Below are 17,878 nucleotides of genomic sequence, written 5' to 3'. Positions count from 1 at the left end.
TCTCTCTCTCCACAGTATATTTGACAAAAACAAACGAAAAAAGGATCTTGTTAAAACCATAATCTTTACAAAAACAACTCTAGTTTTTTATTATTTATTATTATAAAGAGAATCGAGGCTAACATCTAATCCCCTTAGACCAAAAAAACAAAACTTGGCTAAAAGCCTAAAACTCATGACCAAACAAACATGCTGTGGTTTTTTTCGTAACCTTAACTGAGGAACTGAGTCAAGTATACTTTCAAATATTAGCCCACTGGTCATTCCCAGCCCATCTACAGTTAGCCTCCGGGCCCACCCACAAAGCCCATACCCTTTCTCGTTGAAATCTCAAATCTCAGGTCTCAGTCTCGAGCTTGCATTTCATTCATTCATTCATTCACACATCACTCTCTCTGTCTGTCTCTCTGTCAGGTACCCGTACCCAGTCTCTCTTTCTGATTTTTCATTGCTGATTTAATTTTGTCTTTTTATTTTCTTTATTTATATATGATAAAAGACGTTGCTAAGTTTGATTTAGGTCTTCTATTAAATCTGTGAAGAAGTTTGATTTAGGGATTCTCATCTAGTCTCTACTCACAGGAGGGGAAACCTCGATTACGGTTTCCTGCGGTTTTACAAATGTCAAAAGCAGCTAATTTTACAATGCGAAAGAAAATATTTGTTTTTTATTTTTTTCATAAGACGAAAGAAAATAATTGTTGTGTTTGGGTATTCCTTATCTTTGATTTATTTTACATTCGCTTGTTAAATGATGGCTTCAACATTGTTATCAAGAAATTTTAGTCCAGAGTGCCTCTCCATATTTTACCACTCTCAAATATTACAAGCCTAGCTTCATCACTCTATTGGGAATTGGGATTAAGCAATCCAACAAAAGTTTATCTGGTTTTCAAGTATGAATCACAAAATTACAAAATTCCATATTGGTTCTGTTTGCTTGCTATAGGATGTGCATTTTAATGTTTTGCCATCATCATTCTATCAGTATTCAATGTTTCTGTCCCCAATTTTCTTCTCTATCCAATTTGCCTGCGTTTCTATTTTATTGTGTTTTTCTTCAGAATTCCTTGAGAGTTTTGTTGATATTTTTGTATTTTCTTCTTCTGTGGTATGGCAGAGACCTTAAGTAAATCAATGGCAGGCCAGGCTGCCAAATCTGTGGCAAAGGTGATCGGAGAGTACCAGTACCCATGGCGTGAGAAGTTGACAAAGTACAAGACTGAGCTATCCAAGGGTGTGTGGGGTTACTGGCATCTAGGGGCATGGAAGCCACTTGAAATCAGTGCACGTCATCGAGCTAGAATTCGAAAGGAAACCCTCCTTGCGGGAGAGGATTGGTCATATGATCCGGAGAGGAAAGAAATGAGAACCAAGAGGAAAGGGCACAAGGTGGACAGGATAGCTGCCGAGAAACGGGAAAACACTGCCAGGTTGATGGAGAAGATGCCAGAAATGTTGCTTCAATACAAAAAGCGCAGGTGGGAGAAGAAGATGAAGGAAGAAGACAAGAACAACCCCTGATCTCACATGAAATGTTGCTTTGTGTTGAGCTCATTCTTGTTTTAGTTTAATCATCTTGGTGTAGTTTGCCTATGGTCTATGTTTGCAAGAACTACTGGAGGATATGTTTGAATTATCAGAGTTCATAAATGCCAAAATTTTGTTATTTGGGCAATGTCTTCTTTAAACCCCTCCTATTGATCACCAGATGTAACATCTTTTTGCATTTTTTTTCCCGTTTACAAGTAAATGTGTACATCTGGTTGCTTTTACTTTTAAGCTTAAAATCCCTAGTAGTGGGTTCAAGCCTGCGTTAGGTACAATTTGAGAACTGCAAAATAAGCCTCGGTCATGGTACTTGAAGGGTACTTATCTTGAACTTGAAGCAGTTTGGATGAATCTTTCAATCGAGATAGTAAAAGAGAAGAAAAAGAGGAAAGAGAAGCCACCATGTGTAAAGTGGAAGTTTAATAATTGATACATTTCTTTGGTCAAAGATAAGGAACAATCTTTAACAGAGATGGCAAATTGACAAGTAAAAGCAATAGCGATGAATAATTTTAGAGAGAATCCGTACACTTGGGTTGGGCTGCCCTGGCCTCAATCATAAACATGGCAAATAAAAAAAACATAAAGAAAGGTTCCACCGAGATTTGAACTCGGGTTACTGGATTCAGAGTCCAATGTCCTAACCACTAGACCATGGAACCGCTTGTGTACATGGCTTCGTAAATGCCAATATACCTTAGCAAAATGGGTATCGGCCCCTCGGATAAAGAGAAAGAACGGAATCCAAGGAAGTGACATTAATAATCTGCAAAATCACAGACCAACCAACGGTTAAGATGGTGATAATATGAGCGCACAAAGATTTGAGCTGACAGTCCACACACGGTTGTTCCATTTTCTTTGGGCTCAGTGAATAGTGATTGACTGAATAACCTGGGACAGAACATGTATAGCAAATAGCAATGGATGATGGCATTGGTATCATTGCCCCCATTGCCCATTTGCCCAACCCCACCTCAGAGACTGAGAGACAACACAACAAAACCATTCTTCTCTACTCTCTAGTCTTCAGTCTTAGGCAGCTAGCTACACCCTCCAGTCCTTCACTTTAACGAAAATGACGTCTCTTGAAGACACACATGGGTGTTGTCCCTTCACCTTCTCTAAACCAGAAAAAGAAATGTAGCATCACCTACCCTTTTCAATTACTTGGTTGAAAACTACGATAACAGCGCTGTGCGGCCGATGGTATCTTACTGCCCAATAATAGTGTCTGCAATAAAGGCTAGTTTTGGTTAACAGTAGCCGTTCCGTTTTCAAAGGTGGGTAACTGTTCCTGGTCCATCTGATGGTCAAGAACTGAGAGAGCCTTAAACCGTTGAGTGAAGCAGCATGCCTACTTGCTGCTGAGGACCCAAAGGAGGATGGAGAAGGTTGCTGAAGAGAGGCAGGGGAAGAGGAAGGGCTCTGGGGAGGTCAGTAGTGGTGAAAATGGAGGTGGAGCTGAAGTGGGTCAACAGAGAAAAAAGAGAAATACGCAAGAAAGTGAAGAAATTTTGGCAAATGGGGATCTGGGTATTGCTGGTGAGGGGGTTGAAGGATGGTTTGGCGGTGCAAATGCTGGTGGTCTGAGTATTGGTGAAGAAATTGCGCGCCTTTTTGGTGAAGTCAGTGGTGGGAGTGTTGGCCTTGGGCTTGATAGTGAAGCTGTGAACTTCTGGGAAGGTGGAGATGGTCCAGAAACTGAGGTTGGTGGGTTTGGCGTAGCTGCATGTAAATTTGGTGGTCAAGCTTTTGGTATTGAAGAAATTCAAGATGGGTCTGGTGAAGACAGGGGTCCAAACGGTAAAGCCGGTCAACTATGGGGTGGGGACGATACTTGTGGAGGTGGTGGAGGGGTCCTTGGTTGTGTAGGAACTCCAGTGGGTGGGTTTGGTGTATCTGCTTCTGAAAATGGTGGTAAAATTTTCGGTTGTGAAAATTTTCAATATGGGTATGTTGAAGATAGGGACACTGATGCTCGTTTGGGTCTCGATGGTAGGGGCATTCAGTATTGGGGCAGTCAGCATTGTTCTGGACTTGTTGGTGGGGTTCTGGGTGGCGAGGGAAATCAAGTTGTTGGGACTGATCTATATGCTTGTAAAAATGACACCGAAGGAATTCAAGGCCTATTTGGCGGAGTCAGAGGTGGAAATGATGGTCTTTCAAGAGGTGAAAGTGGTCAGTTATGGGGTGAAGCCTTGTGTACAAATATTGATAGTAAAGGAGTTCAGGGATGTTTAAGTGAAAATGCATCTGGAAATAAGGGTGAAATTATGGGAAGTCATGGCTGTCAAGGCGATTATGGTGAAGATAGACGTGGAGATGGTGCTAAAGAAGAGGTGTTGAGGTCAAAAGGTAAGCGTGGGAGGCCAAAAGGATCAAAGAACAAGAAGAAAAATCTTGGTGCTGAAGAGGGTATTATACCATTGAGTGGAATTGCCAGCGACAATGTGGGTGGAGAAGACACTGTGAGGCCAAGGAATAAGCAAGGTCGACAAAAGGGTTCCAAGAATAAAAAGAAGGATCTTGCAAATGATAAAAATGAGGGTATGCTTGTTTTAAATCTGGGTGGAGAAGAGACTGTCAGGCCAAAGAGTAAGCAAGGTCGACCAAAGGGTTCCAAAAATAAGAAGAATCTTGCAAATGATAAAAATGAGGGTATGCCTGTTGTGGCTGAAGAAAATAAGGGATCGGGTGCTGTTGCCATTACTGGTAATGAAGTTGGGAATGAGATTGTTTGGCCAAAGAAAAAGCTTAGTAGACCAAAGGGTTCAAAGACCAAGAAAAATATTACAGGTGATGAAAATCATGGAATGTCGGGAGAATTAGGGGATGTTGCTGAAGGCATTGACATATATGTTCCATCTATTGGTCTGGATAAAGAAATGGTTGCTCTTACGGGTGAGCAAAATGGAAAAATGGTAGTTAACGTGGCTGGTGGTCATGAAGTTCGAAATGAGATTGTGCAGTTGAAGGAAAAGCGTGGTCGGCCTAAGAAGAAATTTCCTGCAAATGAGGGAAATAGTGCAATGCCAAACAAAAGTTTGGGCAGAAATTGCACTGTTGGATTGATGGTCTCTTTGCCCGGGTTAGAGAATGAGAAGCCGATTCTTGGAAGCGAGAGAGATATTGGGCTACCTGGTAAGTCCACTGTTGGAAATGAGTTTGTCCAGCCAAAGGTAAAGCATGGTGGATCAAAGCTTGTAGAAACAGATAATCAGGAAATTCCTGGGAATAATGTGGGTGCTGATGACGGCACTGATCAAATACTTCTTCCAACAGGTTTGAAGAATGAGTGGTCTGTTCTTACTGGCGAAAAAGAAATGAAATTATACAAGGAAGCTTTTGATGTTAATGAAGATGGACATGAGATTGTCCAGCCAAAGGGTAAGCGTGGTCGACCAAAGGGTTCAAAGAATAAGAAGAACAATCGTTCTGGTCAAGATAATCAGGGAATGCCTGGCAAATTGGTGAGCGATAGTGATAAGAACATGAAGGTGGTCTGTTCAACAGGGTTGAAGAATGAGAGGACTACCCTTGTTGGCAAAGAACTGAGAAGTGGGTTGCGTATGATTTTGGAAAATGGGAGGCCTATACTTGTAGGTAAGGAAGATGGTAGAATGCCTGTGGAAGCCTCCGTTGGTAGTGAAGTTGGAAATGAAATTGTCCAGGTGAAAAATAAGCGTGGTGCACCAAAGGGTTCAAAGAGTAGGAAGAAAGATATGGCTGTTAAAGAAAATCAGGAAATGTGCAGCAATATTGTGGGCAGTAGTGAGGGTGTTACTGAGACTGTTTGGTCAACAGGGTTGGAAAGCGGTAAGACTAGACTTGCAGGAGAGCCAGCCGTGGGAATGACTGGTGAAACCAATTCTGTAAATGACATCCAACCAAACGATGAGTGTAGCCAACCAAAGGAAATTCATGGAATGCCTGGTGAAATGGTAGCTGGTAATCATGGTGTTGGTGAAGATGCTTCTCTAATGGGTTTGGAGAATGAGAGGCCTATTCATGCGGGTGAGGAAGACAAGAGAATGTCTGCTGAAGCCTCTGGTAATAATGAAGGTCGAAAGGAGATTATCCAACAAAAAAAAGGGCGTGGCCGACCTAAGGGTTCCAAAAACAAGAGACTTATTGCTGCTGTTGGAGAAGTTCAAAGTCAGGAAGGAGAAAACGTTGGAAAAGTTAATGGTGAAGGTGCGAGATCAACGAAGAAGCAAGGGCGACCTAAGGGTTCAAAGAAGAAGAGACGAATTATTCTTCCTCATGCTTTGAGTAAGATTACAGTACTGAAGCATCAAAGTTCGGTATCTCTCTCGGAGGTAAAATATCAGAAAGAAAAGGATTTGAAGGAGGACTTGGGTTTTCCTACTGAACTATTGAAGAACTCGGAAGATACAGAGAACAATTTCCATAAGAGGCCTAGAGGGAGACCCAGGAAGTTTAACAACCAACAAGCAAATCCCAATGACTTTAACAAGGGAAACCCTACTGATAAATCAGTGAATTTTCATAAGAGGCCTAGAGGGAGACCCAGGAAGTTTAACAGCCAACAAATAAATCCCAGGGACTTTAACAAGGGAAAACCTACTGATACCTCAGTGAGTTATTCTAAATCCATTATTTCTTAATTGAGATTAGTTATCTGAACAAGCTTGTTAGGTTTTTACTTATTTGAAGAAGACACTTTCTTATAACAAACATCCTGTTTGTCCTAACTCCTATGCATGGTTGTATTTAGTTAATTTTCATTGGGAATTTATACTTTTAATAATTCAAATCTTTTGTTGCTATCCATTCTAACCATTTTTTGTTTTAGGATGATAACAGTAGGAAAACGGAGAGTTTCATGTGCCACCAGTGCTTGAGGTGTGACAGAAAAGGTGTTGTCATTTGTTTAAATTGCAGAAGGAAACGCTATTGCCATGAGTGCCTTGCAAAGTGGTAATGAGAACTCAAAGAGCACTTCTACTCATGAAAAAAAAGAGAGGCTTTTTTAACAACTCCCATCTTTAGATCAGTAGCTCCAATTTGTAATCATAAAGACTTTCCCACATTCTATTATGTATGTTCGGGTGGTTTCCACAGAGTAGATGTTTTATTAACTCAGTAGGTTGTGGGACGTTTGTGTCATGCTTGTGAATTAATGTTTCAATGTTAATAATATTGCTGGTATGAATGAGTCTCATTGAATGGTTCTGATGGTACTTTGAAATAAATGAAACAGGTACCCTGAGAAGACAAGAGAGGACATAGAGATTGCTTGTCCTTATTGTCGTGGAAACTGCAACTGCAGAATATGCTTGAAGGAGGATTTAGTTGTGGTGGTGTGCCTTATGTTAATTATCTGTTTCTTTTTGTTTCTTATGTTCCTGTTTTGGATCCATATTTTTTCTTTTGGGCTGAACAAAGTACTTCTTTACAGGCTGGGCATGAAGAAACAGATGCAAATATTAAATTGCAAAAGTTGCTTTACTTGCTCTGCAAAACTCTGCCTCTCCTTAGGCATATTCAACAGGAACAGAGGTCTGAATTAGATGTGGAAGGCTGTTTACGTGGTATTGTAATATGTTATTTATCTCCTTTAATTTTCAGTTCTTATGCTAGATTGATGATTCAGAAATCAGAATGCTTAATGATGGGTTTTTCTTTCTTGTTTCATAGGTGTCCAATTGACAGAAGAGGATCTCACGAGGTCTATACTTGAGGATGATGACCGAGTGTATTGGTATCACCTCATTCTCCTTGATGATTGAAATTGAAACACTAGTTGTCCTCTTTAGAGTATTTTCATATGTATGTATGTATGTATGTAAACTAGCTTTGGCTTTATTATGTGCATCTATCAGAATCTTTACCAATATAATCTCCTAGATTTGAGGATAGTGAAATTTCTCTTTCTATTATTCAGTCAAATGTACTTATAGTTTCCATTCATACTGGTACAATTTTGTGACCATGGACAAATTCAACAGTGACAATTGCAATACATCCATTGTCAATTTCCACAGAAGCTGCCCCAATCCTGATTGTTCTTATGATCTCTGTCTCACTTGTTGCTGGGAACTCAGAAAAGGATGTCAGCCTGGAGATGGTGAAGCGGATTCTTCTCTTCAGCAGCTTTCTGAAAGAGTACATGGTCAAGGTACTTTCTCAAATGGCCAGATTTCTGCAAATGGAAATAGATCTGTATCGCAGAGCCAAGTGGCCATACCAGTACATGAGTGCACGAATGATATGTCATGTAACTTTCCTGATTGGATGGCGGAAGCTGATGGTAGGATTCCTTGTCCTTCAAAAGCAAGGGGAGGTTGTGGTACCAAGTTACTTGAACTGCGACGTATCTTCGAAGCTAATTGGGTTGAAAAACTAATTTGGAGTTCCGAGCACCTCACCATCAATTATCAGTTACCAGCTGTTGATTTTTCTCAAATATGTTCTTTGTGTCATCCCTTCAGTTCTGCTGGAAATGGAGTAAATGCTTCTGAAGTAAGGAAGGCAGCTTATAGGGAGAACTGTCATGATAACTTTCTCTACTGCCCAAATGCTGTTCATTTGAGAGACAATGATATTGAGCATTTTCAATTTCACTGGATGAGAGGTGAACCTGTTGTAGTTAGAAATGTACTTGAGAAGGCTTCTGGCCTTAGCTGGGAACCAATGGTCATGTGGAGGGCTTTTATTGGGGCAAAAAAGGTATTAAAAGAGGAGGCAGTCAGGGTTAAAGCTATTGATTGCCTTGATTGGTGTGAGGTATGTGTGCATTTTCAACAGGTTGAATGTGTATTTCACTAGATTCTGGTAGATATTTTTATTTTTTATATGAAGTTTGGATTGGTTGGTTACCTGGTCGCATGCTAGACCATTTGTTCCTTGCACACATGCATTCATAGTGCTCCCAGCGATTCTGGCTGCAGTTTGCACATTTTTGCTGCTAATATAAAAACTAATAATTTCTTACACTTTTGATTTTGAACTTTGGCTTCCAATTTGGTGCTGTAGGTTGAGATTAATATTTTTCAGTTCTTTAAGGGCTATATAGAGGGCCGTAAGTACAGTAATGGGTGGCCAGAAATGTTGAAGCTGAAGGATTGGCCTACATCAACTTCCTTTGATGAGTGTTTGCCAAGGCACGGTGCTGAATTCATTGCTATGCTTCCCTTTAGTGACTATACCCATCCCAAATCAGGTGTTCTAAATCTTGCTACAAAGCTTCCTATTGTTTTAAAGCCAGACTTAGGACCAAAGACATACATCGCTTATGGAACTATGGAGGAGCTTGGTAATGGTGATTCAGTAACAAAACTGCACTGTGACATTTCTGATGCGGTACACAATTACTCTTGTAAAATTTTGAAGTTTTAGTTACTTTGTTATAAGGCTTCTGCATCATTTCTTTTATCAATTTTGGATTTGTTCTTTTCAGTGGTCTTTTCCTATTGTTGTTCCCACTTATTGCTTTTCTATGCTATCTCAATGCTTTTTCAACTCATGAAGTCATACTGTTTTCATAATTTCTGTTTAGGTTAACGTACTGACACACACAACTGAAGTAAAGATTCCTCCAGGGCAGCATATAATCATCGACAAATTAAAGAAGAAATATGGAGCTGAAAATGAAATAATTGAAGGAAATTCATGTAAAGAAGAATCTTTTGAGCCTTCTAATGTTACAGAAGACTTGAAGTTTGTCAATGAGGCAGATTCTTCATGGAAAAAAATTTCAGGCAATGTTATTAATAACTTAGAGTCAATAGAGCCTGATTCATTTTCAACTAGAAATAGTCAAAGTAATGATAGTTCAGAGGTTGTATATGGAGGTGCTGTTTGGGACATTTTCCGTCGGCAAGATGTACCCAAGTTAATAGAGTACCTACTGAAGCATCATAAAGAATTCCGCCACATCAGTAATCTTCCTGTGAATTCTGTGCGTATCGTTCCCTGTTAACATTGGCAATATTTATTTTGAATTAAGTCAATCTAAGCTGACGTGCTCCACTTGCACTGGCCTCAGGTTATTCATCCTATTCATGACCAGACCCTTTATCTTGATGAGAAGCATAAAAAGAAGCTGAAGGAAGAGTTTGGTAAGAAATTATGTATATTTTGCGTTTCATTCTTGCTGAACAGAATTATTAATTGTGTATATGAATTATTTCAGATGTTGAACCTTGGACATTTGAGCAGCACCTTGGTGAGGCTGTTTTCATTCCTGCTGGATGCCCACATCAAGTGAGAAATAGACAGGTGAGATTTCTTTAATATATGCCTTTTTATCATAAATTATGACTTTCCTTCTTTTAGCACTGCTGGGAGAACAGTGTTTCTCAACCTTCAGGATCATAACATTCCACTACCCTTCCAAAACCCAGTGTCACAGAAACACTGGTCCGGTTGGTAGCTCTGCTAAATAAAACCCTTACTTAACCTCTTGGATCATAGTAGTGCTATACTGTTTCTACCTCCTACAATGTGGATGTGGCTTCCCAACCTCACCTACCCTTTTGTCAATAATTATGTAATGTTTCAAGTTTGACACTGTTCTAATTTTCTTTTCACAGTCATGCATTAAAGTGGCCCTCGACTTTGTTTCCCCGGAAAATGTTCAAGAATGCATTCGGTTAACAGATGAGTTTCGCTTGCTTCCAGAAAACCATAGATCCAAGGAAGATAAGTTGGAGGTACGTGCTATTTTGGATTGTTCCTGCGGCATATCATTACCTGGATTTTGCATCCCTAATTATTTGAGCATAATAGATTGAGTGATTAGTATAGCATGCGGGCGGGCGTCTCAGCCATATGATTATTTGTTTTTCTTATTATGTATGGTATCTTTAGGAGTGAGGTCATGCATCTCTGTCCATCCAAAGAATGTCTATCTCCATGTTTAAAATTTAGCACACAATGCCCTGAAAGAATATGCCTACTGACTTGTTATATTTGTAACGGATGATTAGCTGGTTGGATGAACTTATATTTTTATAAATTTGTAAGAATTTCTGCCTGCTCTAAAAGAAAATGTTACAGACTTTATCTTGTATGGTACTCGGTAGAATGCATGAGGCAACAATGTGGCATATCTGAGAGACTTTTCTGTATTCAGGTGAAGAAGATGGCACTATACGCAGCAAGTGATGCTATAAGTGAAGCTAAAAATGTGATGTCAAAATTGAGTGAGAATGATTTTACTTTTGCACTTGCAGTTGATTAAATGGGGACATGGATACTCAGAAGTATATTCAGAATTGATGGTGCCAGTTGGAGAAAATATCTCAATGTATAAGCAGATGCTTACTTGTTATTGTGTTGTATATCTGTTAGACTAGAGTGTTAGTAACTTGGTAGTTATCAGCATATTTTCTTAACCCATCACTATTAATTCTCCTAGTTTAGCGATCAGAATTATGAGGCTGTGTTTGTATCCTTTAAAGAATGCTGTGGACAAATAATCTTTCGCTTTTCTGGTCATGATTTTCATTTTCATGTTACTGAGCAGTAGGCACATATGTTTAGATGTTCTTATCGCCTTACCTACTTTGCTGTATTGTACAGAAAGAACTGTTTCATTTCAATGGTAAAATGATTGGAGGTAGTATGGAAGCTGAAAAAGTGTCCGCATGACATTTTATTATTTTAACCATGCAATGCAAGTCTGAGCCACAAAATACTGCCACAAATGAATCAGTTCAAATTTCTCAATTAAGCTGTGTCTGAAAATACAAATAATGTTGTTTAGAAGGGTACTTCTCATATTTTAAATTTAAGTGGTGTAACCGTCACTCCCCTATAAATTATCTTTATGTAAAATTAGAAAACAACAAGAACAGGTTAAAAAGATGACTTGTCCGGAAAAAGACAAAATCTTAATCTAGAATTCTGGATTAGTGCCATACGTGGTCGGAGCTGTAGCATGAGGAGTTTCTTGGCTCAATTCGATAGCTGCCATGACGGTGGTCAATTTATTTATTTATTTTTCAATAAAATATATTAGTGGGAGGAGATTTATAAACTTATTTAAATTTGAATGTAGGTTGTTATTATTAAGGAAGAAGATTTGAATAAAAGACCTGTTTTAATATTATAGAAATAGATATTATTACACAAATAGCTAGTTGGTGTGTATGGTTAAATGTTTTATAACCGCTAAATGTATGACAATTCTTAATTGGAAAAAAAAAAAAAAAAAAACTCTTAAGGGTATTCTAAGAAATTGAATTTGGTTTTTCCTAAAAAAATTATAAGGTATAACCAATATACTGCTGTACGGTATAACCAATTCAATGTATAAGAATATTCTTGGATAATGTGTTTATATTAGTAGAGTATAGTATTAATAACCTTCACTCATAACATATAGATTAATTATACCACGTATCAATATATTGATTATACATAATAATTTTTTTAAAAAAATATATTAATTTGAAAATGGATGAGTTGAGTAAAATTAATTTTTGAAGTGGTCGGGGTGAGCAAAGAGAAGGTGGCGGTGTGGAATGTGGATAATCAAGAAACCTCAAGCCCTGTTATGAAATTCAGATATTTTTATCTTTTTCTTTCTTGCAAGTTATTACAGTCGGCTCAAATATCTATGAATCTATGATTCTTCCTTGTACTCTTCTTCTTCTAAATCTATTTCCTTCATCAAAATTCCCCGACCATACATGCTATTCACAAAATCTAAGACAAACCCAATTCAATTCACAGCCAGTTCCCTAAACCCTCTTCATAGTCTTCATTTTTGACTCATCTATGAACTCTCAAGTTTCGATTTTTTTATCCTAATTTTCGTTCGTTTTCTCGGAATATTCTCACGCACCAAATGGCTGCGGCGCTCAGATCCAAACCCTCGAGAGATACGGTGTCGTCTACTGTCTCTCAATTCAGGTACTTCGTCTTCAATTACATGCACGCCGGTCGAGTGGCCAGTTCTCACTATGCTCAACGTACCCAAAGTGACGACTTGTTCACCAACACCCCCTACCACTTCACTTCGTTCAAACCCGTATCGCTCCGCGGCAACTTTGTCGAAAAGGGCGCGCAGAATTTCGATGATTCGAGAGCTGCGCACAGAGATAGTAAGAACAGTGATAGGAATTGGGGCAATAAATTGAGCAGCAGTGGGTGTAATAGTGTTCTGGGCTCGTATGGGGACCCACCCGAGGTGTGGTCCGGTGATGGGATTGTGGTTCGGCCCGCTCCTAGCTCGAATTTGGTTCGTGGGGGCGGTGGAGGTGGTCCGAGCCCTGGTTCGGGAGGTGGGTTCGAGTCGAATGCCAAGGATGGGTGTTGGGGTGGCTCCAATTTGGGGAGCAATTTTCCTACACCAAAGGAAATTTGTAAAGGGCTTGACAAGTTTGTAATTGGGCAAGAGCAGGCCAAGAAGGTTAACGTTTTTCATTATTTAGAGTTGAAGCTACGCTTTTTAAGTTTGTGTTTCTGCATTTCTTCTAAATTTTTGTCTTGAATATATTCAGGTACTATCTGTTGCTGTTTACAATCACTATAAGAGAATACATCATGAGTCCCAGCAGAAGTGGTCAGCTCCATATCTTCTATATACTTATCTTGTTTTAGTCTATGTTCTATATGGAGCTCGTATATTAGTTAGCACAAGTGCAGTTGTACTTCATTCATTTCATACTATGAGTCATAAAAAATTTTATTTCAGTTTCCTTGAAATTACACTGAACTGACCACTGCTTACTCCTACTGTTAAGCATAACTGCTGTTTATAGACATTAACATGCTGTTGTTTTGGAAGCTAGGTCTGCAGGAGATTCAGGTAACAATAAAGTAGATGCTATGGATGACGATAGAGTGGAGCTTGAGAAAAGTAACATTCTTCTGATGGGCCCAACAGGCTCAGGTAATTGTATTATTCTTGTCTTAAATCCTGCTGAGTACTTCTTCACTGTGTTTAGCCTATTGAATCAAAGGTGATATTGTCCATTTGTCCAAGTTTTTAACTTGCAAAAGGTTTAATTCCAGTGAAACCCCAAAGGACCTGGAGATACCCTTATGTCTTTTCATGTGTCTGTTTCTCATTTATGGATGTCGCATGTATTTGCAATATAGCTAGAAATTTCTTTCTTTAGTGATTTCCTGGGTTGGATTTCTTTTCATTTTTTGCTTTGTAAGCATTCATCAATATGCTGCTTTTAGTTACTAGTCTCACCTGTTCTCTTTAATGTTCTTTCAAGGACAGGGAAGACACTTCTCGCCAAAACCTTGGCACGGTTTGTGAATGTTCCCTTTGTTATTGCAGATGCAACAACATTAACCCAGGCAAGCTTTTTAATTTTCATTATTGTTCCATAAGTGGAGGTCATTTATTTAGTCACTGGTTATCTTTCTTTTATTTTTTGAAAATTTTTATAAGTCACTGCAATGGTCAGCCTTGGTATGCTTTGTTGAGAAAACTGGTCTTCATGGTCTCAAGGAAAAATTCAGCGTACATGCATGTTTTTATTATTATTTTCTCTAAATTTCTATTTATATGTTTGTGAGAATTGAAACAGTTAGTAGGGATTTCAGTGGGCATTGTTACTGTCATTCTGATATGGCCATGAAATCATGTTGCTACATGCAGGCAGGATATGTAGGGGAAGATGTGGAGTCAATTTTGTATAAACTCCTTACGGTAAATTGTTAAAGCATATTCTATTTACATCCATCTGAATTTTGTGAAGTGATGCTCTATGCTGAACATCAAGGGCTCTCTTTGGTGTTCAATGTGCATTTTATTTTGAATTTCTTTCTACTTTTTGTCTATTATGGAAGCATCTTCCATGCCTTTGGTTTCATTCTGAGTATCTAGTTCATTCTGTTAATTTACTTCTATTAAAAGTGACTTCATATTATATGCATCTGTACTGTGTCAGGTTGCTGATTATAATGTGGCAGCTGCACAGCAGGGAATTGTTTATATTGATGAAGTTGACAAGATTACCAAAAAGGTTTCTTACCTTTTTTATGTTCATCTCTCTCTCTCTCTCTCTCTGTGGGTGGGTGTGGGAGAAGTTTACCACTCTTTTATGTGTTCCTACATTAGCTCCTATTTTGCAGGCTGAGAGCCTAAATATTAGTAGAGACGTATCTGGAGAGGGTGTTCAACAGGCATTACTAAAGATGCTGGAAGGAACAGTAAGTACACATTTTACATAATTTGTTGGTTCTAGTGCTAGTGGGCTCACATAATTTGTTGGTTCTAGTGCTAGTGGGCATCATGAGCCAGTTTCGGGACCCAGTTTCAATGCATGATGTTCTTGACGCAATTTTTTACTTAAATTCATTTAAAAAAATTATGATCTAAGTGGGTAGCTAATTCGTTATTCTGATATGAGGAGTACTTTCTGATCTAGGTTGTCAATGTTCCTGAGAAGGGAGCTCGAAAGCACCCTAGAGGTGAAAATATTCAGGTACAAACAGTGGCTTATAAGATGTATGTCTCATTTAACTACACATTGTAGTGGAACTGTTTATGTAATAGCTCATGGATACAATCATATCTTGATCACAAAATAAGCTTATTTTGCTATTTTTAAGACTTAGCCAAGCCAGTGTCCTCATGTATTCTGTCTACCTGATCTTTGGAGTTGTCATGTGTTGGATAGATCCTGGAAAATCAGTTCACAGTTTTACTCTTTTTTTGTTTTTTCTTTCTTCACAGATTGACACCAAGGATATTCTCTTCATATGTGGGGGTGCCTTTATTGACTTAGAGAAAACAATCTCGGAAAGGTTATCCCAACACTGAAAATATATCATCCTTTGTTGCTTCTTTTCTCTCTCTAAAGTACTTGTATGTCTTTGCATCCCATTCAGACGTCAAGATTCCTCTATTGGGTTTGGTGCTCCAGTTAGGGCGAACATGAGGACTGGTGGTGTTACAGATGCTGCTGTTACATCATCCTTATTGGAGACTGTAAGTTCCCATCAGTCTTGAATTAACAAGTAACAGCTTATAGGCTTCCTAATCTATTTTCATCTTTTAATAAGAAACTCCAGTTGTCCCTATGAAATACCATGCCTTATATTAGAAATTTATATCCCAATGAGCACCGTCTTTTTTGGCAGGTTGAAAGTAGTGATCTTATTCGATATGGTCTGATACCTGAATTTGTTGGGCGGTTTCCCATCCTTGTTAGTTTGTCAGCACTAACTGAAAATCAATTAGTTCAGGTATTATATTGCTCTTTTTCTTGTTGTGGAAACAGTTCTGCCATCTAGCAACTGTCATTTACACAACCATTTGTAATCAGCTATTGTCTTATAAAATGATGACTAATTATTCATGTAGTAGATTAGAAATCAACAAATCAACCAGATGGCAGGATGATTGAACTGTTGTCACTATGTGCTTCTGAATAAGTTATAACTGATGTGTCCTGTAATTTTAATTTTTCACCCTCTTGAGAAGGAAATGTTTTTGGTATGACAATATTCTGTGATGTGATTATCTACATATTTTTGCTTCTAAAAGATCGCTGAAAGCTTTTACAAGCGTATTTTTTTCTGGGACTCTATTTAATGTTATTTGTTATATGTACTTTCCATGTGTTTCTAAGTGGCAAAGATGTTTTGTAGGTACTAACAGAGCCAAGAAATGCCCTAGGGAAGCAATACAAGAAGATGTTCCAAATGAATAGTGTAAGTAATTCTTCTTTGGCCCTGCTATCTTAATAGATGGATTTGAAGTTCCAGGCCGTTTGTTTAACATGTTGATTTTGTGCATGTTTAATGCTATCTTTGCTTGTCTATGTCCAACTTGCAGAATCTATTGTCCTATGTAATTCTCTCACTTCCCTGGCCCACAAACATGGTTGTTTTGTAGCTAAATTTATCTATGCTTTACTTCTCTCAGGTCAAACTGCATTTCACTGAAAGTGCCTTGAGACTTATTGCTAGAAAAGCAATATCAAAAAATACCGGGGCTCGTGGCTTACGGGCAATTTTAGAAAACATCTTGATGGACTCCATGTATGAGGTAATGTCACTTCTCCTTTCTTGGCATTCTTGAGTTTAGTCTGCAGAGTGCAAAAGAAATTTCAACTCAGTTGAGGTGTGTGGAACCAATTCCTCAATTTTAAAGATTTCAATTGCAAATCCTTTTTTCTCTTGTTTGGAATGTTAAAATAGAGCTCATTTGAAATCCTTACAAAGTGAGGATTTGGAAACAAACTTTACTAGATGAGGTGGTCCTATGTTAAAGTTACCAGTATATGGGACCATTTTCAAATAATGGCAGGGTAGTGTAGGACATAACAAATGAGAATTAAATTATGCGATTTGATATTCTGTTCAAAACATTTGAATTCATTCACAAATGAACTGAAGTAATGAATTCAATTTTCATTTGGTTCCAAACAGTATGTAATAGATGATTGAATCCATTTGAATCTTTTGCAGATTCCTGATTGTAGAACTGGTGATGACATAATAGATGCAGTTGTAATTGATGAAGAGGCCGTTGGTTCTGAGGGCCAGGGTTGTGGAGCTAAAATCCTTTATGGTAAAGGTGCAATGGATCACTATCTTTCACAAAATAAAGTTAAGGATGTGGAGGTGCGTATTACTCATCTGCATGTATCCTGTCAACTAAATTCTGCTTTCAGATTACTACCCGGAGATTTGTAGATGCTAATGCTTTATACTTGTGTTGCAGATTGCAACCGCCGAAGGGTCCGATGGAGATCCCGAGGTGGAAACAGAGCTTTCTTCTGTTGTTGCTAGCATGTAACTTTTTGTTGAAACACATTTGTATCCTAATCTTGTACATAATAAACATTTATTTAATTAAATTAGAGATGCGTTATGTACAATTCCTCACAAGGGTTTGGCTTCAGTCTTGTTCGGGAGTTGGATATATGCTTCTTAGTTAATAGGAAAGCATGTCATCAGGATATGCTCTATATCAGGCCTTGGTCCAAAATTCACAGCTGCTTAACGTTTCTCCCTACCCAAAACCTTAGAAATTGTATAATAATTACGATTGGTCCAGTATGGGCATGGCTTATTAATTGATATAAATGTCCATAAATGCTCTGGCATATGTATGCATAAGACTAATCCTGTTTAAGACTATTTTAAAATGTATATGAAACTTAGCGTGTTTTGTATGTTATTTTACACATTATCTGTCATTTTATTTTTTTGGTCAGAGTATTTGTATAAAAAAGTGAAAGGAATATATGCACATTGTCCAGGTGAGGAGAATGGTACAAATTTCAGTCAATATATCAATATAGATTCATAATAACTGCAGCCATCAGATGCTATTTTAGGATGAGAGTTGCTATTTACACGTCATTTTTTTTTTTTCATT

General features: G+C 38.3%; 3 protein-coding genes and 1 non-coding gene across 5 annotated transcripts; 3 read left to right on the top strand and 1 right to left on the bottom strand.

The window, feature by feature from the left end:
* The first annotated feature begins 306 nt into the window (after positions 1–306).
* LOC147289262 (tyrosine sulfotransferase-like protein) lies at positions 307–1,678 on the top strand. The gene is made up of 2 exons (XM_086238089.1): positions 307–414; positions 1,121–1,678. Exon 2 carries the CDS (start codon positions 1,138–1,140, stop codon positions 1,522–1,524), a length of 387 nt encoding a protein of 128 aa, XP_086094215.1. The 5' UTR covers positions 307–414; positions 1,121–1,137; the 3' UTR covers positions 1,525–1,678.
* Positions 1,679–2,141: 463 nt separating this feature from the next.
* Positions 2,142–2,213, bottom strand: TRNAQ-CUG (transfer RNA glutamine (anticodon CUG)). The gene has a single exon. It is a non-coding gene; the product is annotated as a tRNA-Gln (tRNA).
* A 218-nt stretch (positions 2,214–2,431) lies between these two features.
* On the top strand, positions 2,432–11,117 carry LOC147289260 (uncharacterized). Of its 2 annotated transcripts, none has more exons than XM_086235197.1 (12): positions 2,432–6,152; positions 6,371–6,495; positions 6,779–6,875; positions 6,977–7,109; positions 7,216–7,279; positions 7,527–8,304; positions 8,554–8,880; positions 9,077–9,478; positions 9,566–9,638; positions 9,713–9,798; positions 10,113–10,232; positions 10,655–11,117. In XM_086235197.1, exons 1-12 carry the CDS (start codon positions 2,937–2,939, stop codon positions 10,760–10,762), a joined length of 5,529 nt encoding a protein of 1,842 aa, XP_086091323.1. In that variant the 5' UTR covers positions 2,432–2,936; the 3' UTR covers positions 10,763–11,117. The 2 variants fall into 2 exon arrangements, with proteins under 2 accessions (XP_086091323.1, XP_086091322.1); XM_086235196.1 differs by having other exon boundaries at positions 6,779–6,878.
* Positions 11,118–12,020: 903 nt separating this feature from the next.
* Positions 12,021–17,672, top strand: CLPX (CLP protease regulatory subunit X). Its single transcript, XM_086236766.1, has 15 exons — positions 12,021–12,937; positions 13,029–13,090; positions 13,320–13,420; positions 13,760–13,839; positions 14,144–14,194; positions 14,436–14,510; positions 14,620–14,697; positions 14,916–14,972; positions 15,224–15,294; positions 15,379–15,478; positions 15,631–15,735; positions 16,141–16,203; positions 16,418–16,540; positions 16,963–17,118; positions 17,219–17,672. The coding sequence occupies exons 1-15, from the start codon at positions 12,374–12,376 to the stop codon at positions 17,291–17,293; spliced, it is 1,761 nt and encodes a 586-aa protein (XP_086092892.1). The 5' UTR covers positions 12,021–12,373; the 3' UTR covers positions 17,294–17,672.
* Positions 17,673–17,878: the final 206 nt, after the last annotated feature.

Source organism: Dryas octopetala, chromosome 3 (assembly GCF_963921425.1).
Source record: "Dryas octopetala chromosome 3, drDryOcto1.1, whole genome shotgun sequence".
In the NCBI taxonomy this organism is placed as follows: Eukaryota; Viridiplantae; Streptophyta; class Magnoliopsida; order Rosales; family Rosaceae; genus Dryas; species Dryas octopetala.
The sequence above is the reverse complement of the archived record's forward strand: the minus strand, read 5'-3'. Positions and strand labels throughout refer to the sequence as shown.